The 25,189-nt window shown below is 54.0% G+C and overlaps 12 protein-coding genes across 12 annotated transcripts; 8 read left to right on the top strand and 4 right to left on the bottom strand.

Moving 5' to 3' along the window:
- Positions 1–35: 35 nt before the first annotated feature.
- Positions 36–905, bottom strand: PHYSODRAFT_384666 (hypothetical protein; the record flags this gene model as incomplete). The annotated part of the gene is made up of 1 exon (XM_009526899.1): positions 36–905. A coding segment is annotated over one exon (870 nt), but the record flags the coding sequence as incomplete, so codon positions are not given.
- Positions 906–3,415: 2,510 nt separating this feature from the next.
- Positions 3,416–4,267, top strand: PHYSODRAFT_491190 (hypothetical protein; the record flags this gene model as incomplete). The annotated part of the gene is made up of 1 exon (XM_009526898.1): positions 3,416–4,267. The coding sequence occupies one exon, from the start codon at positions 3,416–3,418 to the stop codon at positions 4,265–4,267; it is 852 nt and encodes a 283-aa protein (XP_009525193.1).
- A 1,193-nt stretch (positions 4,268–5,460) lies between these two features.
- PHYSODRAFT_462731 (hypothetical protein) lies at positions 5,461–8,445 on the top strand (the record flags this gene model as incomplete). The annotated part of the gene is made up of 5 exons (XM_009526897.1): positions 5,461–5,788; positions 5,864–6,870; positions 7,087–7,908; positions 8,043–8,343; positions 8,399–8,445. Coding segments are annotated over 5 exons (2,505 nt in total), but the record flags the coding sequence as incomplete, so codon positions are not given.
- Positions 8,446–10,390: 1,945 nt separating this feature from the next.
- PHYSODRAFT_330260 (hypothetical protein) lies at positions 10,391–10,789 on the bottom strand (the record flags this gene model as incomplete). Its single annotated transcript, XM_009526896.1, has 1 exon — positions 10,391–10,789. The coding sequence occupies one exon, from the start codon at positions 10,787–10,789 to the stop codon at positions 10,391–10,393; it is 399 nt and encodes a 132-aa protein (XP_009525191.1).
- Positions 10,790–12,762: 1,973 nt separating this feature from the next.
- Positions 12,763–12,912, bottom strand: PHYSODRAFT_434021 (hypothetical protein; the record flags this gene model as incomplete). Its single annotated transcript, XM_009526895.1, has 1 exon — positions 12,763–12,912. A coding segment is annotated over one exon (150 nt), but the record flags the coding sequence as incomplete, so codon positions are not given.
- Positions 12,913–15,259: 2,347 nt separating this feature from the next.
- PHYSODRAFT_435958 (hypothetical protein) lies at positions 15,260–15,409 on the top strand (the record flags this gene model as incomplete). Its single annotated transcript, XM_009526894.1, has 1 exon — positions 15,260–15,409. A coding segment is annotated over one exon (150 nt), but the record flags the coding sequence as incomplete, so codon positions are not given.
- A 588-nt stretch (positions 15,410–15,997) lies between these two features.
- PHYSODRAFT_330259 (hypothetical protein) lies at positions 15,998–16,845 on the top strand (the record flags this gene model as incomplete). Its single annotated transcript, XM_009526893.1, has 2 exons — positions 15,998–16,100; positions 16,664–16,845. 2 exons carry the CDS (start codon positions 15,998–16,000, stop codon positions 16,843–16,845), a joined length of 285 nt encoding a protein of 94 aa, XP_009525188.1.
- Positions 16,846–19,708: 2,863 nt separating this feature from the next.
- PHYSODRAFT_433182 (hypothetical protein) lies at positions 19,709–19,960 on the top strand (the record flags this gene model as incomplete). The annotated part of the gene is made up of 1 exon (XM_009526892.1): positions 19,709–19,960. A coding segment is annotated over one exon (252 nt), but the record flags the coding sequence as incomplete, so codon positions are not given.
- A 45-nt stretch (positions 19,961–20,005) lies between these two features.
- Positions 20,006–20,272, top strand: PHYSODRAFT_436258 (hypothetical protein; the record flags this gene model as incomplete). The annotated part of the gene is made up of 1 exon (XM_009526891.1): positions 20,006–20,272. A coding segment is annotated over one exon (267 nt), but the record flags the coding sequence as incomplete, so codon positions are not given.
- Positions 20,273–20,412: 140 nt separating this feature from the next.
- PHYSODRAFT_490736 (hypothetical protein) lies at positions 20,413–20,619 on the top strand (the record flags this gene model as incomplete). The annotated part of the gene is made up of 1 exon (XM_009526890.1): positions 20,413–20,619. A coding segment is annotated over one exon (207 nt), but the record flags the coding sequence as incomplete, so codon positions are not given.
- Positions 20,620–21,396: 777 nt separating this feature from the next.
- Positions 21,397–22,208, top strand: PHYSODRAFT_299742 (hypothetical protein; the record flags this gene model as incomplete). Its single annotated transcript, XM_009526889.1, has 2 exons — positions 21,397–21,709; positions 21,805–22,208. The coding sequence occupies 2 exons, from the start codon at positions 21,397–21,399 to the stop codon at positions 22,206–22,208; spliced, it is 717 nt and encodes a 238-aa protein (XP_009525184.1).
- Positions 22,209–22,553: 345 nt separating this feature from the next.
- On the bottom strand, positions 22,554–23,384 carry PHYSODRAFT_299741 (hypothetical protein; the record flags this gene model as incomplete). Its single annotated transcript, XM_009526888.1, has 1 exon — positions 22,554–23,384. The coding sequence occupies one exon, from the start codon at positions 23,382–23,384 to the stop codon at positions 22,554–22,556; it is 831 nt and encodes a 276-aa protein (XP_009525183.1).
- Between the last annotated feature and the right edge of the window lie 1,805 nt (positions 23,385–25,189).

Here is a 25,189-nt window from a genome sequence, read left to right as displayed (position 1 = left end):
GTACTTAGTAACAGTAATTCGAAATTGCGCACGACCAATCCGAGCTCGTCCAATTTCTCGACGTCACGTCCGTAGTGTGCGAAGTACGTTCCCATGGATCTTACCTGGGAGAGTATCACACCGAGCTTCGTTCCCCACGACTTTCTTGGCCAAGGGTCTTCCGAAGGAACCACAAATCGGTACGGAACTATATCCGTCTTGTACACCTCGCCGTACACTTGAAGAGCTGGAAGAATGACCTCACTCCACACTGCATCGTCACGGTTCCATACAAAATCGATAGCATCCAGCACCTCTTTGTCTCGAGTCACTTGCTCCACGTAATTTGCACCGCTTCGAATCTCACGAACAACAACCCCAAGCGGCATAGTCCAAGCCTTTTCTGGCCATGGAGCAGAAGAGGGCACTGTGAATACTTTTGGAATGAGGCAGTTGCCAAACTCTTGTCGACACACTTGAAACGACGGCAAGATCTTCTCCTTCCAGTCGCGATCGGCGAGCAACATGTCGTAGCAGATACCGATCTCATCGAGCTCCGCCTTAGACGCTGCCACTTGAGAGGAAAACGTTTTTCTATTGCGAATGTCCGAGACCACTCGCCCCAGCCGATGGCCCCAGGCCAGCCTTGGCCACGCCTCATCACCGCTTGGGACGACGAACCCTTGAGGGACATCTGCGTGGCCGTGTATTTTCCGATATTGCCACAACGCTGGCAGGACGATATTATCCCATTTGAACTGGTTCACGTTCGCCACGAAGCCCAGATTCTTCAGCTCCTCTTCCATTCCAACTGGAAGGCGCGACTTGGTCTCTATCTTGACGCGTAGATTCCTCACAGCATTTCCTAATTTGAACCCCCACGTCACCGACGGCCAACGTTCGTCTCCAGCAGGAACCACGAATGACCGTGGCACGAGGAGGTCCCGGTGGAGGTGTCGATACGTCCGCAGTGCTGGCAGAATCCTCTCCTCCCACGCAGCCGTCCGCTGGTGAACTTTTGCCTCCTTTTTGACATTTTCGACAACGTCAGCTGAGCCGGTCGGTCCTTCTGACAGCGATGAGCTGGAGCACCGGAGAGCAAGACGACGGAGGAGTTTTGGACCTGTGCAGACGCTCGCAGGAACGTCATGAAGTGGCCGCGCTGGACGCCACGCTCGACGCAGCATTGCGCGCACCAAGCGATTTGGAAGGGTACTAGAGCCAATCACATTAGAAATAGAATCGGGAAATATTAGAGCCAATCACATTGGATTTAGATCTGTATATCTAGATAGATATGCATGCAATCGTCTCCCGCTGGCTGCCTCGGTAGGCAGCCGCAAAAATGCCTGTCAACGAGCTTCGTACATATGAGGCCAGCAGCCTCGACTATCAGCGCGTTCGCCTCGCTCGCTGTGATTCACAGTGGAACCACATAGCGCTGCCGGATTCGGCGTCGACGGGTTCATGCGCCAATGCAGCGGTCACAGCCGAAGGGAGTAGCACCAACGCACAATAAAAGTTATTGTATTTACTACACCTCGAAGTACTTCCTATTGCTTACAAAATTGACATGTAGATCTCGTTGTACTGTAGATCTGCATGTCGCCCAATGTCGTCCAAACACAAGCAATCTAAGCATCCATGCCACTTACGTACACCGAACGCAACATCAGCCAACAAATGAGATCACACCATAATATGATCTTTTGTTTACCCTGACAACGTACTTCTCTGGCCCACCTACGTAACACCAAAAAAATGCAAACGACCGAGTTCAATTTTAACACAACAAGACTAAAACATTGCTGGATTGGGGTTATACTCATCGCTTGTGAGATACAAACTGCAAGTTGCAAGCCACGATGAGCCCCAGTCGAACGCCCCACATATTTTCATCCCACGGAGCTTCCGACGGAATCACGAAGTCAGCTGGGACTTCCTCTTCCCCGTGCAGCTCCGCATAGGTATTCAGCAATGGAATGACGCACTTGTTCCACACTCGGACCGACAGCTTGAGGTTCCATCCAAGCTCGTCCAACTTATCGATATCCCGGCCATACTGTGGGAAATAGGACCCCCTCGATCGCACTTGAGCAAGTATTTTACCTAGTCTCTTGGTCCACGCTTTCCTTGCCCAGGGATCTTCCGAAGGGACAATAAACGTGCTTGGGGTGTTGCAATTTTGGTAAAGCTCGCCATAGACTTCAAGGACAGGAATGACGGCCTCTTTCCACTCTGCATCACTCCAGCTCCACACGAAACCGACAGCGTCAAGCACGTCCTTGTCTCGAGCCACATGCTCGCGATAATGAGTTTTGCTTCGGATGTCGCGAGCAACGCTGCCAAGCCGTAGCCCCCACGCCTTCTCCGGCCATGGAGGAGACGATGGCACAACGAAAGAAGTCGGAACCCTGCAGTCCCCAAACTCTTGTCGATACACTCGAATCGACGGCAAGATCTTCCCGTCTCGGAACTGGACATGCCGTAGCAAAACCCCATCTGGTTAAGTTCCGCCGTCGACATGGCCACTTGAGCAGAGAACCCTTCCTCCCAACGAATTTTCGTAGCCGCGTTTCCCAGTCCATAGCCCCAGGCCAACCTCGGCCACGCGCCATCGCCGCTTGGGACTACGAACCCTTGAGGGACATCTGCGTGGCCGTGCACCTTTCGAAATTTGCACAAAGCCGGCAGGACGATGTTTTCCCATTTAAACTGAGACGAGTTCGCCGCGAAGCCCAATTTGTCCAGCTCCCCTCATCTCAGTGGAAAGAGACGCCTTGTCCGCGAGCCTCGTGCGCACACCGCTCACAGCGCGTCCTAATTTGTGTCCCCAGGTCATCGACGGCCAGCGTTTGTCGCCAGCAGGAATCACGAACGAAGTTGGCACAAGCAGGCCCCCCTTCAATTGCTTGTACGTCCGCAGCGATGCCAGCATCCTCTTCTCCCATGTGGACGCCCCCAGTACCCCTCCGTCTCTGTGCAATTTGTGAGGGCGTGTCCCGAGCCAGTCTGTTCTTCTGACCTCGTCGAGCTGAAGTTTCGAGGGGCCTGAGCGGAGTGCAGTCCTGCAGCTGAGCAGTTGCCCGCGGGCGGAACATGCAGGGGCCGCGCTAGACGCCACGCCCGACGCGCTGTTACCGGTAACCGCAGCATTGTACATGTACAGTACCACAGACATCACAGATGTCGTATCTAAATTAGATCTGTATTGCTAATTTGGAACGTTCAATTTGATCAATACAAAAAAGGCTAGAATAATTCAGGTTGAGCACTTTGAGCCAATCGTCACCGACATCACTTCAACTTCAGGTTTGGAAGCTGCACGCACCCTCTCACCATCGTAACCATCGTAACCGCTGCATTGCTGTAAGCCGCGACTAGCTGCGAACATTGTTTTCCTTTAGTACCGAGGGATTGCGCCCAGCTCTGAGCCATGAGTGTGGCACCCCGTGCAGCCCCCTCCATGTCGGAGCGCTCGCGGATGCTGTCTCGACGCGGCAGCAACCGCGAGGAGGAGGAGTTGGCAGTCGGGGCCGTTGTCGTGGTGCTTAGCGACAAATCAGAGGACCAGAGTGCTGCTGCCTACCGTCCGCCTAATGGAGACGCCGGGCACGACGACTCCGAGCCAATATCGACAGCGAGAACTCAAAAAGATCACCGTTTTGTTGCGGTTCTGGCTCCGAGTTGTGATGCTGCAATGGCTTCACTACCCAGCCAGCCACCGGGAACATATTTGCTGGTGAAAGAAGAGGACGCGGCGATCACGGTGTACGTCAAGTTTCGACAGGCCGTACGAGCTCTGACGCTGGTGAAGGGCAAAGACGTCAAGAAGAATGACGACGCGATTCAGTTGGCAAAGTTGCGCAAGAAAGATATCGACGTACTGATGCAGACCCCCGTTCACACCTTGCGTCTGACTTCGGAGGCGTACTACCTCGTGGAGCACTGCTGGAAGCGCTTCTTACCGCAGGTGCAGGCTGTCGTGTTTGAGCTGTGCTGCGAGCCGTACCTTGACGAGGACACCAAGCTAGAAGACTGGAACTCGTCCATGATCCCCGCAGGCTATTCAGTTGCTCTGATGCCTGAGGCGTGTGGGTTCTACATTCTAGCTTCGAACAGTACTGGCCCAGATTCGTCCTCGAGCGCAGTGATCCAAGTTCGCCAAGTCGAGTTCGATTTCAACAAGTTTGCGATCACAGTTGCCGATGGAACGTTGAAGCCGTCGGCGCTGCTGTTGTCGACTTCGTTCTCGGCCAAAAGAACGTTCGAACCATACTTCACGTAAGTGTTAGCGCTTTTGGTTGCCTAACCGCTGTGTATACTAATGAAAAGAGTTGCAGGTTCTCCGCTATCCGGGATAATTTCATGTCGCCCGACCAAGTAATCCTCAAAGAGACTTCCGTTAACACGACCATCCCGTCACAGCAAGTCTCTCTCCAGAATTGTATCGACCTCAGCTCTAACGACAAAGAGCTCAGTATCTTGAGTGCGGCTGAGGCTGCGTGTGGTGCCGTTATGCCGCACGAGTCGCTGCCTGAAACATTCGTGAATGTTATCTGCGAGATGCACGTCCATTTCACGGACGTGGCGGCGAATGCTGGTGCGAATCCGCCTGCTAAACCTGCACCGTGGTCGGCGCAGAAAATGAAGTTGGTGGGGCGTATCATCCCCATTCTCGTGGAAATACTGATCGCTTCTGCAGCCTTTTCCGAGAAGAACAGCTCTGTTGAGCAAATGGACGTTGCGGCTGCAGCTACTGAGAGCAGAAAGCGACAGATCCTGGCGCAATTCTCGTACGCCATGCGCTTCGACACCCTCTTTATGACTGCGAGAAGCGATGACTCGGTCATTTGTCGCTTGACTCACCAACTCTGTCAACTGCTCGGAGCTCGAATCCGCCTCCCTTCCGAGTTGGTCGACTTCATTCGAGATCTCGTGGCTTTATTCCCTGTTTTCCTACGATTATTCTTGCGCAACCAGGGCATCACAACTCTCTGGAAGAACCTGCACCACAACGATGCCGATAAGGACGGAGCGTCCGATTCCCGGAGCAGATCAGCTATACGGTCTTTTCGAGCCCTTGCTTCTTCGTCTACAAGTGTTATTAACGCTCTCCACGGAAAAGGAGATCGCAAACCGCTGTTATTTGGATTATCACGAAAGACTCAAACCAAGTCGCGGAAGTCGTTATCTCTGGGAACAAATCCATCAGCTACGCCGTTTCTAAGCTCAAAGGCGCTTGCATTCTTCCACCTCAGTCCGATGTCGGTACAGGTGGATCTTGGAGCGCGACTACGTGAAAGTCAGTTTTTGTTTCCAGATATTTGGACCAGTGACGCAGTGCTAGCGAGGATTTCGTTCTGTTGCTGTAGCAAACAGCATCCTGATGAGCTACGGTCTCGATCCGTGTCATTCTACGGCCAGCCGGCACCAAAATTCACCCCATGTGTGCGCAGGGCCTTGAGATCATCGCCAAAGATGATCATGTACGAGCTTCTGCTGCAGCTTTCGCTTCGCTTCTTGTACAACAAGACCGCGTTCTCGAGCTGGGACCGGGACGTCGCACTCTTGCTTCGCTTGGAAGATTTGTACCAGCACCTTTTCAACGAGGTTATCAGTATAGTGCGCCGCCAATCCCACATCCAGGACGTTAATGCAAGAGACGCACTCACATGTGAGCTCCGCGTCGTAATTGCGTGTGTGTCGACGTTGTTTCGACTGGAAAGGAAGCGAAGGCGCGAGGTTAGTTCGGCCACCGGCGACAAGAAGTATGCGGGTTTTATAAATTCGTTCCGGACAAAGCTTCGTGAATTTAACGAGCGATTGAAAGGCGAAGCCAGCAGCGCTGACGGGCACGCGGAAGAAGCGGAAGCAGAAGGAGACGACCAGATTGACGAGGTCGACGAGCGCTTCCTCATTGCTATGGTGGAGGTCTTTCGGTGGATTCCGAGGGCTTTCTTGGATGAATGGATTGTGCTCTCTTTGAAAGAATTACTGCAGGTACTGGATGGTCTGAATTGTGTCATTAAACAGACCCCGATACCGATGGCGAAACAACTACAATACGTTCGTCATATCCACGAAAGTTTTCAAGTATTTGCAGTAATTATGAAGAGGATTAGCGATCCAGATATCCAAACAATTCTCGTTCGGGTGCTGGGCATGGACTGCTCGTCAATAATGTCACTTCTTCGCTTTGCCCTATCGACCAACACATTATGTCTAAACGGTGGCCGCGACGCCGTGTGCATCCAAAAGTTTGCCATAGGTTTCCTGGGTGCTTTCGTGAATTTGGACGTGGCTTTACCCGTTCAAACTGAGTGGAGTTCTAGAAATACTAAACCGTGTGAGGACGGCAGCATGCCTGAAGATCAAGAGGTCATCGAGCAGCTCAAAGGAGAACTACTGATCCGGTTATTAGGTCCTCGGGTGATGACTGACGATGGAGAGCAAAATGACCAAAACTTGTGGGACTTTATCCTCGGATTATTCTTTCCAAGTAATGGAGTTAGCGCTGTCAGTGGCTCGTCACGCATGCTCAGCCTCGCTGTATCATTTCGATCAGTGACGACGCCGCCAACACTGCTTACAACCATAGCAAGGGGGCACTTTCAGATGAAAGAATCCTTTCTGCAGTTGCAACAAGCACTGTATACGGCTCAAGACGTGGCGTCTTCAGTGGACTATGACATCTGCGTTGCCAGTCATATGCGTCACATTGCGGGGTATTTCGAGCGTATCGTTAAGAACGCGGCCCAAGAGGAGAAATACATGGTCTATCGAGCAGCGGAACTGCATTTCCGGTGTTTGGTCGTGTTAGCGAGTCGGAGGTCTCAATTCCCTGCCATCCAAGAAGCTTTCAACCACGCTCACGTGGTCGCGACCATCGTGAAGTGGCTACAGACCCAGACGCCCTCGCAACCGGAAACGACTGGTACAGCGACAGAATATGTCGAGGTCGCCACTCCAGTTACGTGTTTACCACCCTTGAAGCTTCCACGCCAGCTCGGCTCGACCGATTCATTCGGCTCATTCGGCAGCCAGTCTGGAATCGCTAAATTGACTCTAGCCACGCCAAATTCTGTGGATGTTCCGTTCGCTCAGCACTTTTTGCTACTGGAGCCCGGACTTCACGCCTTGGCTGTCGTGCTGCTGGTCTCCTTCGTCATCATAGACCCCAACTTGGAGATAGACGAGAAAATCTGCCCCCGCGTGTCTGTTCCAGAGCACGATACAGCCACGAGTAGTAGACCAAATGAACTGCTGTGGACGTTGCAGCAGCATTTGGTGGCTGTGGAAATGGACCAACGGTACTTCGAGGCTCTGACGTTGGAGATGGAGACACTGCAAGCTTTTGTTTCCACTGCGCGGCTGTCTGCTATCCGCTTGATGTTGCGTCTGCTGTGTCCGAATCGCTTCGACCGCAACATGTACACGACGCAAACCAAGTCGGATAGTGCACTGCTCGTATCGAGCAAACATTCGCGAGAGTACATCGCAAAGGGGGCGTTTTCGACGGTGTATAAGCAGCACCCCGCTCTACCTCGACCTGAAGCTGTCGCTATCAAAGTAGTCGAGCACCAGAGGCGACCGGGGGAGTTGTGCTCTTTGAGTGGGGTCTACAACGAAGTATCCATCTTGTCGAAGCTTCGTGGGGATCTAGCGGCTACTCAACTCGTGGACTTCGGCAATCATCACGCGGAACAAACCTTTGAGATTGTCATGGAGTACTGCCCGTGCTCGCTGACTGACTGGAGAGCTACAATCGACCGGTCGGGCGGTGAAGCGCCATTCCGAACGTGCTTGGTGATGATCCTTCGGGCGTTCGAAGAGGCCTGTCAGTGTCTCTCTCGCATACACCAAGCAGGAGTCTGCCACTTCGACATCAAGGTAAGGGTAGTATACACTACTTGGATCACATCAGAAGTGATAACATTGACGTGATCTTGTAGAGTGACAACATTTTAGTCCGCTCCAGCGCACGGGAGTTGAGTCGAAGGCTGCTCGAAAACGAGGACGAACACGACGACGACGACGACGCCTCGAGCAGGGAGTTCAAGGCCTGGTTGTGCATCGCCGACTTCGGCGAGTCCAAGCTCGTCGACTCGCACCAGTTGCCAGTGCGGACGTTCACGTTCTCGTCCTTCACATCGGGGTGTGCGTCCCCCGTTGCCGTCCAGAGGACTGAGAAGTTCATGTACTTGTCTCGAACACGAGGCACCGAGGCTATCAAGAGCCCCGAGGTCTTGATGATCAAAGGCAGCGAAGACGTCGAGGTGAAGGTCACCCTCGCCAGCGATATCTGGTCTCTAGGGTGCCTTTTGTACGAACTGGTGACGCGGGAGCTGCTCTTCCAGAACGGTACGGCCACCTGTGACTCACCCCACGACGCTGACTGACACCTTGTTGCTTGTAGATGACTGGGCAGGTCTGTACGCGCACCTCGTCGTCACCCAAGACCAGGCTGTCTTCCGCTCGGACCACAAGCAAAAGGTGTTTGATACGCTGAAACCTTCCAGCCCCGAGGAGGAGGAAGTGGTGACAGCCTTGACTGAACTCTGCGGCAAGATCTTGACCCGAGACGCCCGCAAGAGACCGAGTCTGGAAGCCATCGCCAAGCATGTCCGCAAGGTGATCAACGACGTGTACGAGCTGCCGGTGACCGCGAGCGACGAGTCCTTCATCATCAGCCTCTACCAGTCAGGCGGCGAGACTTCAGCCTCAGCGGCTGCAGACGCCCATCGCTCACTGGCATCAACTCTTCGGCCGTTCGTCAGCGCAGCACCACGCAGCCGCCGACCGGAGGCGAACGGCGTGACTGTCCCCGTCCGGTTCTTCTGGAACTTCTTCCTGGCCGCTCACATCACCAGAGCGCAGGATCGTCGAGCGGTGACGAGCTGCGTGGGGAGTGGCCACGGGCCCGTGAGCAAGGACGTCCTCGCCATGGAGGCGTTCGAGGCCAAGCACGAGGGCGACTTCGTCCACTTCGTCTACTTGGCGTGGCACGACAGCTCCACGCCTCCAGGCGGGCCCGACGCGCACGAGAGCTTGGTCGAGGAGCTGTACGAGGACGAGCACCGCAGCGTCTTCCTGCTCAACCCGCACCTGAAGACCAGCGTCGAGACGCAGCTCACGGCGGACGTGCACTTGTTCCAGCAGCTCGTGCATCACGCGCCGCTCTACTTCCCCGTGCTCCAGCGACGGCTGCGAGAAGAGGCCGGCTGCGTCGTGTTCGTCGTCTTGGGGCGGGACGCGGAGGACACCACGGAGCTGCAGCACGTGCTCACCGGCATGCTGCTCTTCTTCCTGCGCAGTGCGCTGGGCATGACGCCGTTCGAGATCTTGAGCCGGTTCGCGCGCGACTGCGCGCAGTTCTTCGACTACCCGCGCCTCGAGTTCCTGCAGCACTTCCTGTCGTACTCGACGCCCCTGGTTGAGGGCACGGCGACGTCAAGTATGGTGCAGTGTCGCTGTGGCAGTAGCGTCTTCAGCGTCGAGTCCTCCGCCATGAGCGAGGCGCTCGCAGCCCAGCGCTGCGCGTGCAAGGCTAGCGACAAGAACGGCGGCGAGTGTCCGAGCTTCCACCCGTTCCCAGTCGGGGACGACAGCGACCAAGACGCGGACGACGAAGTGTTCCCCGTGGACTGCATGTTCGCGCACGACGACTGCGAGGAGCAGCTCGTGCACCCGATGGAGTCTTGCGCCAGGCGCGGCCAGGAGGTGCGTTGGGTCTCTTTGGACTCGGTCTCCGTTAGCAGAGGGGACGGTCTGGCGTTCCGCTGGTCTTCCTCCGGCTCTGGAGCTCCTCCTCTTGGCCGCGGGATCAGCAGCGAGTCGACCCGCAGCATCCCCGCGGACGGCACCGGAAGCGGCAGCGAGCGCCGCGTGTCCCGCTTCGGCGTGCTAAAGCGTCGAGCGAGTAAAGTACCGGGGGACGCCGCGGGCGCGACCCCGCGGCTCTCGGGCAAGGAGGCGGCCGGAGGAGTGCGCGCGGCGACGGAGCCCCACGAGATGCAACTCGTGCGCGGCCTGCAGCGCCGCGGGAAGCCGGCGGACGCGGACTCGCCCTCGTCTGACTCCTGGGAGCTCTACGAGTGCGAGCTCTGTCGCCTGCCCATCTGCGCACTGCAGGAGGGCAAGATAGCGGTGCCCCTGCTGTCCACGCAGCAACGATTAGCGTAGTAGTAACACCTCATCAATCAATCAGTCGACTCAACAAAGTGAGGCGGAGTGTGTGCGGGCTCAGGACGGAAGAGTATACTGTTCTCGGTATTAAATACAACGGCTCGATTCCTTGCTTATAAAATAACGTCGTGGACGTGCGACCAAAGGCAGCTCAGCTGGCTTCGCTGTGTGTGTGTGTGCGTCGGCTGGACCTCTTTTCGTTCGCGGAGAGTGGATACGCGGTTTACTTGAACAGCGAGGGGTGGCTGAGGTTCATGCTGCGGCGCCGCTTCAGCTGCATGAGCTGGTCGTCGTTGCGCGCCAGGATCTGCTTCACGTTGCTGATGTACTCGGCGCACGGGCCGGGCAGGTCCTGCGAGCCGTGCGTCTTGGCGAGCAGCAGACACTCCGAGTGGCTGCGGCGGCGCCGCATCGCGTCCTCGTGGTGCGTGGACGACGGCGCCGAGCGCGGGCCGAGGATGGGGCTGGCCGCGGGGCTCGAGTCCTGCTGCGGCTCCTGGGGGCCCTTGGGGCTGCGGCTGGAGCCCGTGTCCACGTGCAGGCCCATGGGCTGCCGCGCGTCCTTAGACGTCGTGGCCTGGAGCATCTCGCTCGTGTGGGAAAAGCGGCGGGCGAACTCCATCGTGGTGGTGAAGAGTGTGGGTGGTGTCTTGGTGGGGGCTGTTGGGCTTCGGTCGGAGCAGTGCGCGCTTCGAGGCAAATTCGCGAATGAAGTGAGCGCGGCGAGAGACGCGAGTGTCAGAAAAAGGAACCCCATCCTCTTTCCTGTTGAAGCCGATAACAAATTCGAGAAGTATCGTTTTCGACGGGAACTGGATTCCCATTGGCTGAAACGCGAGCTAAGTTGAACTTGTTGCGACCGGGTGCTATTTCTGGCTGTAGAGTCCAAACAGCCGGCCGAGATGCTGCGGTCGCCGCTTATACTGGAGGAGACCCCTCTTTCAGTCGGCAATACACAAGAGAGCTCAACACCAGAACGGCCTTAACGCTCGGCCTTGACGCTCGGCGGGCGGCTCTTGTTGCGTGTCGAGCGATGACGAAAGCCGTGTTGAGGCTCGATTAGCGGAGCCCGTGTTTCGCCAGACCGCCAGCCGCTGCCGGTGTTTGCCTCCGCTCGTGGGCGCGCTGTGAACAGCCGCATGCATTGGACTCAACGGCTGTGAAGGATCGCGGTTAGCAAGCAAGGCTCGAGCACTTCAAAAAGTATCGGGGCCTGCCGTTGGAAATAAAATGTGCCGGCTGAAGCCCATGGACAAGAGAAAGGCCCTTGAGCGGGGCATCCCCAAGCAGAAATGCCCACTTGGCGGCGCCAAGTGAGACCTGTGCTGTGCGGGTCGCAGCATGGGGCGCCATGCGCCGCTCTGCCTTCGCCCTAGTGCAGACCGCGGCCGTTTTGTGCGTGGCGATGAAGGTTTCAACGGGATGTCGCCGTTGGCGTCGCTGGGCTCGCGTTTTTAACTTTTAGCCGGCGTGATTGGCTCCGCACTTCAAGGAGCGCGGCGTGAGGGGCCGGGAAAGGACGCGGCTCCGCTTCATCCTTTTAGCGTTCATTTCCGAGCTCCGGTCGCTGCTCGGCAGTGCGCCGCAGTGCCGCTCTTCCGGGGCTATCTATCCACTGCGTGCTACGCGCTCGCCCTCGAGCCGGCGTTCTCGTCATCACTCGCTCGCTGAGCGCTATCCTGGGCGGCAACTGGGGGTGCAACTAGTTTCGCCACTCGGAGCGGTTTCGGGCTCGCACGCCCATCCCGTTCGTTACGGTACCTGCAGTTTTGGTGCTTGGGTGCTTCAACAGGAGGCCACACGCAGCAGACGAACTGCGCCGCCGCCGTCGCTGCTGTTGGCCCCACACGCTTACTTGTGAAGGCTCGTGTCGCAGTCTGCGTCTGCGTGCAATATGCATCGGATGCATTGCATCCACCATCGACTCGCTCGCTTGGTGGCGGGCGCGCGCTCGCTCACCGACACCGAGGGACAAGCGGTACACTGCGGGGCGTGCTCGCTCGTCATGCCTGGGCCCCACGCAGCGTCGGAACAACACGCCTGGCGAAAAAGCTCGTGGAGGCTCCACGGTGGAGCTCCGAGCATGCAGCCCCGCCCGCCACAGCGCAAACGCTGACCGCCCGGTCCACGTGAGCCACCCCACAATGCTGCGAGCTGTCCGCGTGGACATGTAGGTCCGCGCCTGCCGCCATCTCTACCGACACTCACAATCACGGGCGCAATCGGCCTGCCGCCAACACAAAAACTCGCCTTGCACTGCAAGGCGGAGCCTGCAAGTTGCAGGCTCCGCATTTCGACGATCCGGCAAGCCAAAGCGCGGCCTCGGCGCGTGGCTCTTGCAGCGTGTTCCGGCCTTGGCCACTGCTTGCGCGACCAGCTGGCCTGCATGCTCGCGCACCGAGCTCCCGCACCAGAACGCGGATGCCGCCGCGGATGGGATGCCCCCCGCCAGCATGCATCCAAACAAAATGTTTATTACATGTACAGTAATCTGCCCGAGTAAGGAACGCCTGATATATAGAAAGAGGCAGAATATACATATTGATGTTAAGTTGAGTATACTTTTCCAATGTACTGATTTAGTAATTTCAATATGAACTGAAGAGCAGCTTTACCTACGAGTCCGGAATGATTCCAACAGTGGCGTATGGTCGAAGCACTAACCTTTGACCAGGCATCCTCGCACCACAACAGCGCTGTCAACTGGTCGACCTCGTAGGGATTATCTAGCCCTTCACCTTGTCGAGGATGCCCACTTTCTCAGACCAAGTGAGGCGGAGACGCTTGGACGGTGTGGACTTCATGGGTGGAGTGGGGGGAGGAGGTGGGCTTGTGGGGCGAGGTGCAAAAGAAAAAGTGCGAGTCTACCACTACGATACATGTAGTTTGAAGTCTAGTAAGATTGCAAAATGCGCGCCATTTTTCAAACGAGGGTGGATGATTGGTACTGGATTTTTCACCTCAGTACCTTGCAGTACCTTGTACATCCCCCTTTCGCCACATCCACTGGAAAATAATATTAAATATGTGAGGCTATTAGTTATACACCCGTTCCTTATTCGGGCAGAATTCTGTACTGCATTTGTTGGCTCGCTTTGATTGATCCGGGGCGGGCGGACGACCGTCAAATGATCGACCGATCGACTTCAGTTTGCGCGTCACGCGTCCCGTTCAACGTTGAAGCGGCAGCGACGCGACTAAAGGCGCGGTTTGACACGCAGTGCAAGGGAAATCACCCCCGGGCTACAGAGGGTTTACGTCGACGAAAGGAGCTTCGTGTCTTCAGGTCTGGGGCTTCTCTTCTCCTCCCCCGTGTCATCTCCTTCGTTGCAAGACCGTGGTGGCGAAGGAGGCCACGGTTCGGTGGACGGTGGCGCGTTGCAGGATGCAACTCGCAGCAGCATACTGTGTCAAGGCTTGCCCAGGAGTACATGCACATGCACAGTAGTGCCGGGTTCCGAGCGTCGCACGAGCTCGGAATTGAGTGAGCGTGAAGCTCAATCGGAGGTTTGGGAAGAGCAGTCTCGATTTGAGCTGAGGGCATCGACATGCGCGCAAGGAGGCTGCAAGACTTCAATTCGGCCATCTACAGGTAGGTGTTGGCGCGCAGGCAACGAGAGATATTGCGGCAACACTAGCGCCAACGTTGCTCTAGCAGCCACCCCCCACCGTATTCTGCATTCTAAACGATTGAGTGCAGTCATGTAAATAAATATCTGGAATTGGCCGCTTCCCTTGAAAGCAACACGCTCGTTTCGTAGATGAAGGTAGGTACTTGGTATTTGAAAGCCCGACCGGATACTGCGCACCAGCATCGAAGAATGCCAATATCGGTGATCGATGCTATGCATCAATCGTGCTGAAAACGCTGTATGATACAGGTTTGCTCAAACCATAGCATCTATTAAACAAACATGCTAGGATACTCCAAGATGGTGTACATGTAGCATCAGCTACCGCACTAGGTTAGCTTAGTTATACCTGGTAGATCGATGCTTACGTGCACTAAATTGCGGCAGACTTCTTTTTTTCGGTTAATGCAGATGGCATTGACACGAATTACAGTTTGAGGAGCAACATGGCAATATACAGTAGGAGCTTAGAGTATTTTAACAATGAAACCAATGTTGACGAGCTCTATTTACCTGGTTGTCACTTGCGAAGTGAGAACTGTGAGTTTAGCGCCACGCGGAGTCCCAGTCGAATACCCCACATCTTTTCTTCCCACGGATCCTCCGACGGGATCACGAAGTCGTACGGGACTTCCCCTTCTCCATGCATCGCCGCGTACATGTCAAACAACGGAACAACATGCTACGCTCGAGCCCCCAGTCGGATGTCCAATCCGAGCTCGTGCGACTCTCCGAACCTGGCACTACTGTGCGTGTGCATGACATGCACTGCATGTATTCCTGGGCAAGCCTTGACACAGTATGCTGCTGCGAGTTGCATCCTGCAACGCGCCACCGTCCACCGAACCGTGGCCTCCTTCGCCACCACGGTCTTGCAACGAAGGAGATGACACGGGGGAGGAGAAGAGAAGCCCCAGACCTGAAGACACGAAGCTCCTTTCGTCGACGTAAACCCTCTGTAGCCCGGGGGTGATTTCCCTTGCACTGCGTGTCAAACCGCGCCTTTAGTCGCGTCGCTGCCGCTTCAACGTTGAACGGGACGCGTGACGCGCAAACTGAAGTCGATCGGTCGATCATTTGACGGTCGTCCGCCCGCCCCGGATCAATCAAAGCGAGCCAACAAATGCAGTACAGAATTCTGCCCGAATAAGGAACGGGTGTATAACTAATAGCCTCACATATTTAATATTATTTTCCAGTGGATGTGGCGAAAGGGGGATGTACAAGGTACTGCAAGGTACTGAGGTGAAAAATCCAGTACCAATCATCCACCCTCGTTTGAAAAATGGCGCGCATTTTGCAATCTTACTAGACTTCAAACTACATGTATCGTAGTGGTAGACTCGCACTTTTTCTTTTGCACCTCGCCCCACAAGCCCACCTCCTCCCCCCACTCCACCCATGAAGTCCACACCGTCCAAGCGTCTCCGCCTCACTTGGTCTGAGAAAGTGGGCATCCTCGACAAGGTGAAGGGCTAGATAATCCCTACGAGGTCGACCAGTTGACAGCGCTGTTGTGGTGCGAGGATGCCTGGTCAAAGGTTAGTGCTTCGACCATACGCCACTGTTGGAATCATTCCGGACTCGTAGGTAAAGCTGCTCTTCAGTTCATATTGAAATTACTAAATCAGTACATTGGAAAAGTATACTCAACTTAACATCAATATGTATATTCTGCCTCTTTCTATATATCAGGCGTTCCTTACTCGGGCAGATTACTGTACATGTAATAAACATTTTGTTTGGATGCATGCTGGCGGGGGGCATCCCATCCGCGGCGGCATCCGCGTTCTGGTGCGGGAGCTCGGTGCGCGAGCATGCAGGCCAGCTGGTCGCGCAAGCAGTGGCCAAGGCCGGAACACGCTGCAAGAGCCACGCGCCGAGGCCGCGCTTTGGCTTGCCGGATCGTCGAAATGCGGAGCCTGCAACTTGCAGGCTCCGCCTTGCAGTGCAAGGCGAGTTTTTGTGTTGGCGGCAGGCCGATTGCGCCCGTGATTGTGAGTGTCGGTAGAGATGGCGGCAGGCGCGGACCTACATGTCCACGCGGACAGCTCGCAGCATTGTGGGGTGGCTCACGTGGACCGGGCGGTCAGCGTTTGCGCTGTGGCGGGCGGGGCTGCATGCTCGGAGCTCCACCGTGGAGCCTCCACGAGCTTTTTCGCCAGGCGTGTTGTTCCGACGCTGCGTGGGGCCCAGGCATGACGAGCGAGCACGCCCCGCAGTGTACCGCTTGTCCCTCGGTGTCGGTGAGCGAGCGCGCGCCCGGATGCATTCTCCGTCCTCTAACGGAGAGTCCTGTCGGTGAGTTCGTCACGCTTTACGCACCTACAGCATAGACCTGTCATCTCGACTACGTTACCGCGGACCTAACATATACATTATTCACTCATCAAATCGACTCGCACTGGCTTTAAACTATTTACGAAATTACAAAACTAGACACAATCATGCTAAAATTCGTACTTACGCGGAAATAATCGGACTTTAACGGGTGTGATTATTGTGAATTCCGGCCAAATTTGCCGAATCGGGTCGGTTATGGGGCCCTGTCCAACCGACCAATACAAAGATCAAGTCATTTGCCGAATCGCCGGCCAACAAATATATGGTTATGTGCCCGCATGTCAAGCCCAATCCGTACTTAGTAGGGAGTCAAGGGGGGCATAGCCGGGCGACCATAGTCAACCCAAGTGCTTTGGCGATTCCCCCGATCGGAAAATTAGAGTAGAACTCACAATATCACATCCCCCATTTTGAAAGTTGGCGCGCGGCCAACTCAAATCAAAATCGATCATATCCCAGGTGCCCTAACTCTCGCGCTTCAACAAAACAATTTTAGAAAATGCTGCTCGAATTGCGCGCAGCGCACAACAGCATGTACATCAAGCTGACGTCTCGCGCGTGGAACAAGTGCGTCGTTCCTCTACTGGACATTTACGCGGAGCTGAACGGGGAGAAAGAAGTCCCATACGACTTTGTGATCCCGTCCGAGGCGCCATGGGAGCAGAAGGTGTGGGGTGTTCGGCTTGGATTCATTGTTGGCTAGCAACCCCCAGTTGAAGCCTCGAATAAGCTTTAACAACGCCTCGGCTTTGACTTGGTGCGCTTAAAGACATAAAAAAGTGAAACCAGCGGTCGATTTGGCGCACAACTTGTTGAGTTACTTTGCCGGACCTGTTTGAACACGCCCTGACCCGAAGTAGAGCGTTGTACAGGCTTGTTGAGGTTGGAAAAGCTGCGAAGAACTCCCGTGCCGATTTTTCTAACAGGAGGCAGAACTATCGGACAGTTTTCTCTAAAGGTGTGTCTATGAATTTGCAACAGAAAACGCAGGACAACGGTCTGAAGGGCCTAGCTGGAAGTCGCTCTATTGGCAGCGAGTCGGAACTACATGTAGTCAACCAGTGATCATGCAGTCGTTGCCAAATGAGCGAATGGCTCTGCCCAAAGATCCCAAAACTCAAAACCACATTGAAGCCCACACCAGTTTGCGCTGGCCCTCCGCTCGACGGCAGCAAGCAAGAGTCCTGCCCGGTTGAGCTTCAACACTGCACCACACCAGCGCTGCGTTGTCTGTCATTATACTTGTACTATGTATCCTTACCCACGTACCAGTCACCCATTTGACGCATTGATTCTGGCAGTTCGGCATCGGTTGAATCAAGTATTAATAATAATGTGCCGCTAAACCTGATTGCCGTCGAAACGTAGGCGATATCTCGCACTTTGTATGGACTCGTAGGAAAATCGACGGTGTTTTCGTCAAAAATATTAATGGCACGCTCAGCTGGTCACTGCTTTATTTTACGACTTGAAAATGCACAATGAATTGACTTTCGTAGCGAGCGATTCCTACGATAAAACAGCGCACGCGATTGGCCTAATAATGCAACAGTGTCAATCACCTATATGTACAGCTAGACCTGGCCCAGTCCACCTGGGCCTTCCAACTGCTCCTAGTAACTCAGTAGCTTCAAAGGAACCACAGTGCTGGGTCCTGATCACGTCACAAGGCATCGGGCTTCTGCCGCGCCCGACGACACAAGCCCCGATGTGCCCCAGGAGCAGCAGCAAGGGCTGAAGGTAGCTGTGTTGCGAATATGTAGGAATTCCCTCGGTTGGTTGCTAGGTAATGTGTATATTGCTATGGCCGTTTGGCCCGTGATGGTAGTGCCGGAGGCGTGGCAGTGGGAGTGCCGGGGGCCTTCTCACACTTCGTGAAATTGTCCTAATGAGTTGTCCACTACATACTAATATGAGTACGGCAACACTGTAAGGCTAGATTATTATAAATACGGGTGGGAAGCAGTCATTGCTGCCTATACAACACTCTTGCTACTAGGGAGTTCCTGCCTGCGGGAAGCTGCGCTACAAAGCGGCAGCATCATGATGGCGGCTCGCGGCTGGCGCAGGTGCCGAATCGCAGTCGCGGCGACCTCGGTAGCGGCTGGATCTCGGCAACCCTGGTAGCAGTGATTAGTGGTAGCCATTAGAGTGCATGTCGTTTAGGAGTGTAGGGCTACACTACTTTACAGTATTACGAGGAGGGGAGATCACAGCGCTAGGCCACCGCCGCCGTGGCGGCGTCTGGCAGACGCAGTAGGGGTGGGTGGGAGGGGACTATAGCAGCATCATCTTTGTTGCGGCTGTAGTCCCCGATACTGTTCAGTAGTTAGTGGTGACTTACGCAATTTCCGTACGATAGAGTCCACAAGAGTGCGTTGCTATCGAAGTGCGAGCCCTGGAAGCTCTAGAGGTGACCTGCGAATGTTTATGGCACACTGGTCTTGTGTACAACTACTACGATAAGCCGACCTGTGTGAGCTCTTCGCCTCAACACTTTGCACAAGAGGTGAACTTGATGGTATTGGCCAAATACACCTTAATTTTAGCCAATAGTAGCCAGGCCTATGATGTTGGATAGGCGTCCTACGTTTTTCCTAGATAATTGAATATCTTGATGTGTACAAATCTGATACTCTACAGACCTAAATTCAAACTCGGTTCAGCGCGGCGAGCGTGGCGTCTCGCGCGGCCTCTCCAGGCAGCCCCCACAAGCGCATCAAGCCTGCGTTCTGCTCGCACTCTTCGACGCTTCAGCTCCACGCAATCGGAAGAACGGACCGGCTCGAGTGCAGTTGTCAAAAATGGCACAAAGGGGGCCGACGGGTGCTTGGGAATGTCTGTTTGGGAGAAGGAGCTTGTAGCAGCGCTGCGGGCGTATAGAGAGTTGCACGTACTTCTTGTGCCTCAGAGGTTAGTGGTCCCTGATCGAGATGCACGCTGGCCGTCCAAGATCTGGGGATACAAATTAGGGACACTCCCTAAGATCAGCCCCCACTACGCTTTTTAAAAAACTTTGGTCCGACACAAATTACATATTAAGTACACCCATGTATCAGTTTGCGTTGCGCGCGTACACGTGTGAACCCGAGGAGCGCCCCACTTTTCGCGCCCACGGCGATGCCGCCACAACACAAACACTATCACTTTCGAAAAAGAGTCCCCGCCTCAAGACACGTAACGCACCATGGCCCCAGCCAAGAAACCATCCTCGAAGACGATTTCGCGCCCTGCACACGCGCCACGCAAGCGCGCATCACGGTCGGAGCGCGTGCGCATCCAGAGCGCCGCGCCCAAGGAGCCACCCGGACAAAGAGCTCAGCCTGAAGAAAGGTTCCTTCTTCGACGGCACCAAGCTAGCGTACCGCAACTGTGCTACGCCTGATGTTCTTCTGGGGGTCGGACATCCCCGTCGGAACCGCGGAGCAGTTCCTGGGCATCTCCGACGTCACGGCGATCGACTGGTACGGCTTCTGCGGCGACATCTACTCCGCCGAGATGCTGCAGTGCAGCATGATGGTACGTACATCTAATATTCGACTGCATATGTGCTAACTATGTTTGTACAGATCGGCGGTGTGGGCCACACCGTCGAGATCGACGAGACGAGCCTAAAGAAGAAGTCCAAGTTCGGGCGCGGCAAGCAGCACGAGGGGCAGCCGCACGAGGACTACTGGCTCTTCGGCGGTGTCGATCGGGCCACGGGGCGGTGGTTCGTCATCATCACCGGCCCCGACCGCAAAAAGAAGACGCTGTCTCCTCTCATCTACAAGCATATTATGGCCGGGTCGACCATCATCTCCGACCAGTTCTCCTCGTTTGTTTCTGTTAACGGGAAGCATACGTTGGAGAACAACAAGTGGCTAAAGGGCAAGAACTACACCCACAAATGGGTCAACCACGACAAGTTCTTCGTGGACCCCAAGACGGGGGCCCATACGAACCGCATTGAAGGGACGTGGGAAGTGCGCGTGAAGCGCTACATCAAGGCTATGCGCGGCGTCCCCAAGGAGCGCCTGGACCAGTACCTGGACATGTACCTGTGGAAGTCCTGGTACTTCAACGGCACTGTCCCGAAGTGCCAGTACCTTGACGGCCTCGTGCAGGGCATCCGCAAACACTACCCAGTTTACGTCAAGATTAAAATTCACAAATGTAAATTTGTGACGGAGTAAAGTTTTGTCAAAACGCGTGGTGGCTGATCTTAGGGAGTGCCAAATTAGGACGTGCTGTTAACACACTCCGGACCAAGTTGGAGGACAAGACGCCCGTTTCTGCTGAGATGAAAGAGGAGCTGGACAAGTTGGGCTTCGCGGTGAACGTGACTCACTTCAAGTGGGATCATATCATCCTGCCGGGGTTACGACAATACTGGAAAATGCACGGCCACGTGGACGTTCCGCAAGCCTTTGTCGTCCCTGCGGGCGATGAGGCGTGGCCGAAGCTGGGGTTACCGGCAGGGCACCCGAAAAAATAATCTTCATAAAAATACATTCGATTTTTAAAATTGAATGATTAATTTCTTGAAAGAGCTGATTTTTGTTAGAATTCTTATCAGTTCCTCGCAACTTAAGTCTAAGAAATACAGGTTTAGCTAGCCTTCTGAGTCTTCTAGCTCACCGAAGGCATAAGAACGAAAGACTAACAGGGTTCACAGTTGGAGCATTACTCGTTTACTTGGACCAGAAGCCTTTACTAATTATATAAATATTATTTTGGATTCACAAAAGATTTAATTATTAATTTCTGCTCAGAATAGAAAAGTATTAATCCAAGAATTGCATTCTCGGGTGCCCTGGTTACCGGCTTGGACACGCAGTCGCTACCAACAAAGTTTTCCTCCCAAGTGGCTGAATGCAAGGAAGAGCTGGACAGAATGAGTTTATGCTTCGACAAGTCCATCTACGACGGAGACTGGGAGGAGAAGATCTTGCCGTCACTTCAAGTGTTCCGTCGAGAGTTCGGTCACTGCGCTATCCCGTGGTCTTTCGTAGTGCCATCGTCTCCTCCATGGCCTGAGAGGGCGTGGGGGATGAAACTGGGAAAGATGGTTGTTCAAATCCGTTTCGGTGGTAACTATGCGCAACAGGCCGGCTCCTAACGGGATCACACTGGATCATGATCTACTTAGGGGTGAGGCTATATTCGGACTAGCAGTTTTTCCTTCCTAACGAGATCGTGACCCAACGGATCACAAAAACAAACTTCCGCAGCAGCTCTCGTAGCGGTTGCAGCGGGCGCAGCACCCTCCACGATGGAGGCAGTATCGGGTGGTGAAGCGCGAGTTAGCATCAAGTGGTCGGCTCAGCTGAAACTAGGCAGCAAGCGGCCCGTGCCTTCCCCTACGTCGGACGACTACAGCAGTTGGACAGTCGATCAATTGAAGCTAGAGTGCACCGTGCGTAGACTCTCGGTAGCGAAAAACACTAGCAAGGCGGACCGAGTGGCCATATTCCACGGGTACGATGGGTCCAAAAAAGCTATGGAGCTGCTTCTTGAGCATCAACGCGCTGCTAAACGAGGCCGCAGGGAAGGGAAGAGTAGCGCTGAGAGGCGATCTCGTCATGGTTTGTACCGACAACTGAACGTTCACTTCTCCGAAGTATTTTTGCGAGCTTTGTGTCTTCTGGGGGCACGTTGACGCGGCGATAACTGGATGAAGGTGGTCGTAGGTTCTGGGAAGAAGTTGCTGAAGCCTTCAATACATTGAATGAAGACTTTGACAGCCTCGTTTCTGATGAGGCATTGTTTGAAGGGATCGATCCTAGCCAAATTACAACACATTCTGGAGCAAAGGTGAGGGATATGTGGAAAGAGTGCAGTTGTCGGTTCGCTGCTGCAGAAGGAAGTTGCCAGCTCTCTGAGTCCCATGATGAATTTTGGAACTTTTACCAGGGAGATAAGGTTGCTATGTATGTGCACCTTTGGTACAAGCACCGCGGTTCTGGTCGTGAATTATGCGCTACGTTCATTTACGAAGATAACGAAGATGACGAATCCAAGGAGACGGAGGAAGGGGCGAATAAAACAAAAAAAACCGGAAGCGCCAGCCACAGGAAAATATGAGAAGTAGTATTGATCCAGTGGCGCATCTTACGGAAGCAGTGAGTAAGCTGGTTGAAGCCGAATCTGCGAGTACCAAAAGCGAGTTGCTTGAGCAGAAAACAGCGGTAGCGCGTCTTCAACGTGAAAAGATGGAGCGAGATGTGTTGGTGGAAAAACTAGCTGCGGTGGACGGAATTCTTGCTCGTCGTCGCCAAGCGCTTGCTATACTCGACTTGCAGATCCACGACTAGGGATGGGCGTCGCGGACCTCCAGCTTGAGCGTGAGGCAGCTCTGCGGCGGGTGCAGCGTGCACAAACAAAATCGGACGAGCTTCAGGATGAGGTAATGGTCATTTAGTGTTACCATCATCTTCTGCGGTGAACAGTAGGGCGCGACAAATTGTAGCTTTGAATATGGTTAAGAACTACATTGCGGAATATATGACCATTCATCACTGGCACCACCACTTCTTCGTCGTCCTCGACTACAGTTGGCGAGAAACTGCAGTCCTCCATAGAATTAAATTCTCGCACGGCTGCATTTGTCAGACCACCACTGTCCGGCTGACGAATACGCTCGTTTATACAATAGTTGTGAAGCTTCAGATTAATACATGTTTTTATAACGAGTCCAGCATGCACGAAATCGACAGAAAGTGGCCTCTTAAATATTTGCCACTTGTTCACAAGAAGACCAAACGCCATCTCTGTCTGAATACGTAGCTGAGATAAATAAAAGTTGTAGTCGGAATAGTCAGTAGACTTGATCTCCGGCTTGGTAAAAGGAGCAAGGACCCTAGAGGACAAAAGATATGCGTTGTCTCCAATGACGTAATATCCCAAAGGCAGATTGGCTATGCCCAAGCTTAACTTCCACTTTTTTAAAGCCACACTGTCAGCAACTTTGCCCGGAGGATTGAAGCAATAACCAGTGAACCGACACGCCGCATCGCACATCGCTTGGACGTTAATTCCATGTTGAAGATAATGGCCCGAAAAGAATGCCGATACATCGGGGACTTCACGGCTAGAAGGAGCTTTAATTGTACATAGCCATCCATCTACACAGCCTACACAGCCAGTCAAAATGTTGTTTTTGCTAATATCGGAAAACTCAGACGCTGCACGACGAATCGATTCCTGGTCATACACAGGAGCCGCGACTCGAAACAGAGAGCTGGAGCAAATAGCCTCCATGACTTCAACGACAGTAGTATAAAACTCAGACTTGCTACCCCCAGCTAGAGCTCGTATTGAATGGTGTGACGTGTCGCACCTTGAGGCAAGTATAACACGGTAGATTGGGAGCTGGAACTCCCACCAAGAACAACGTGTATTGCTTGTTCCTTGGGATGCTAATTGAGAACTGATACTAATCTGCTGCCTGCCCTTACCTGCCAATGGCAGGCTGCCATTGCTGGCAGCCCAGGAAAGCCAGGCAGCCAATCCCAAGCCCGATCATGGGTATCCAGTAGTGGCGCCTAGTTAAGCTTTGCTAGGACACAGGTTGTGGATTCGCCAACCACCACAAATGGTAGGAGCCTCCTGCCTATCAGGAAATCGTCATCTGGACTTTGTTGGCCGGCGTTATGATGCCAACGCCCGTCCGGTTCTGCGACTTGACCTCGTCTCGCTCTAGCGCAGGTTTCAGAGCCTCCATCATCGCCTCGTCCGCACCCATCCTATAGTGTCGCTCAAACTGCCCCTCCATCACCAATCGATCCCGATGTCGCTCCCAGTCTAGGCGGTCGCGTTTAACAACTTTCGCGCGCTTTCGGCGCCTGTATTCGTTCGCTATCACAACCGCGGCGACACACGCGAAAATCCGAGCCACCTTCATCTTTGCTAGTATGTGTCTGTTGTTAATCCCAACTTGTGATCCGTGATCCGAAAGTGGCTCACGCTCTTAGGCTCAGATCACGGGGTCATACTGAACCCTACATATGTATTGTAATCAACCAATCAGCAGGATCATGATCCGAGCATGCTCCCGTTAGGGCATCTCCAGCGGTGGGTCTTATCCTAAGACGTAACATCTTTGAGACCACAATTTTACAGTTGAGACCCGCGCAGACCGACTTACTTCCAGCGGTGAGTTCTAAAGCGAGTCTTATAAGTCCATTCCCGCATGTGAAAATTGCATTCAGTATTGGTGCAATCTTTTAAATACGGCGACTCTTTAGTTTTGTATGAGTGGTAATAAGATTGTGGTCTTCTTTCAAGACTCGAAAGCCAATCTATAGGTCCCGGTGAAGTTAAAGCCTGCAATAGGACCTTCTGGTGGAAGCCTTACGTCTCGGCCAAGTCTTGACAGCGTTACTTTTAGGATAAAACCGTGTTTGAGACCAACCGCTGGAGATGCTCTTAGGAACCGGCATCAAGCAGGTCGCGACAAGGACGTACTTGACGGTGTCGTGTGGGACCGCACGGAGGAAGTGTGGAATGAGATAATTGTCCCAGCGCTGGAGGTGTATGCCGAGATTTACAAGAATGGCAGAATGTCTCTAACATTTGTCATTCCTTCGCAAGATCCATGGCCACAGAGAGTGTGGGGGAGGAGACCAGGTATGACACTGACGCAAGTGCGATGCAAGGGCTACCACTTTACACATTACGAACGCAGCATGGAAAAATTGATCAAGCTCTGTGTTAACGTCAATCTGATGCCTCGAGTGTGGAACGAGCGCATTGACCCGTTGCTGAAGATATCCGCGGAGCTTATGGAGACGATGAGGTGCCAGCCGACTTTGCCATCCCGTCAGAAGCTCCGTGGGATGAAAATATGTGGGGCATCCAGCTGGGCCTCATTGTAGCTCACAAATCGCACCTTTTGCCTCACAAGTGATGGCTGAATGCCGCTTTGGAATGGAATGGACTTACAATGTGCAACGTATGTGCCAGCAGGAGACATGGCTCTGAAGCTACTCTCCAGATCAAGGATTTCCGTTAGAGAATGCGGGAAGCGACGACTATCGTCTTGGATTACAGCTATTATAGTAAAA

The sequence above is a fragment of the Phytophthora sojae genome, assembly GCF_000149755.1.
Source record: "Phytophthora sojae unplaced genomic scaffold PHYSOscaffold_3, whole genome shotgun sequence".
Taxonomy (NCBI): domain Eukaryota; phylum Oomycota; class Peronosporomycetes; order Peronosporales; family Peronosporaceae; genus Phytophthora; species Phytophthora sojae.
Note: the sequence above shows the minus strand (reverse complement) of the source record. Positions and strands in the feature narration are given on the sequence as shown.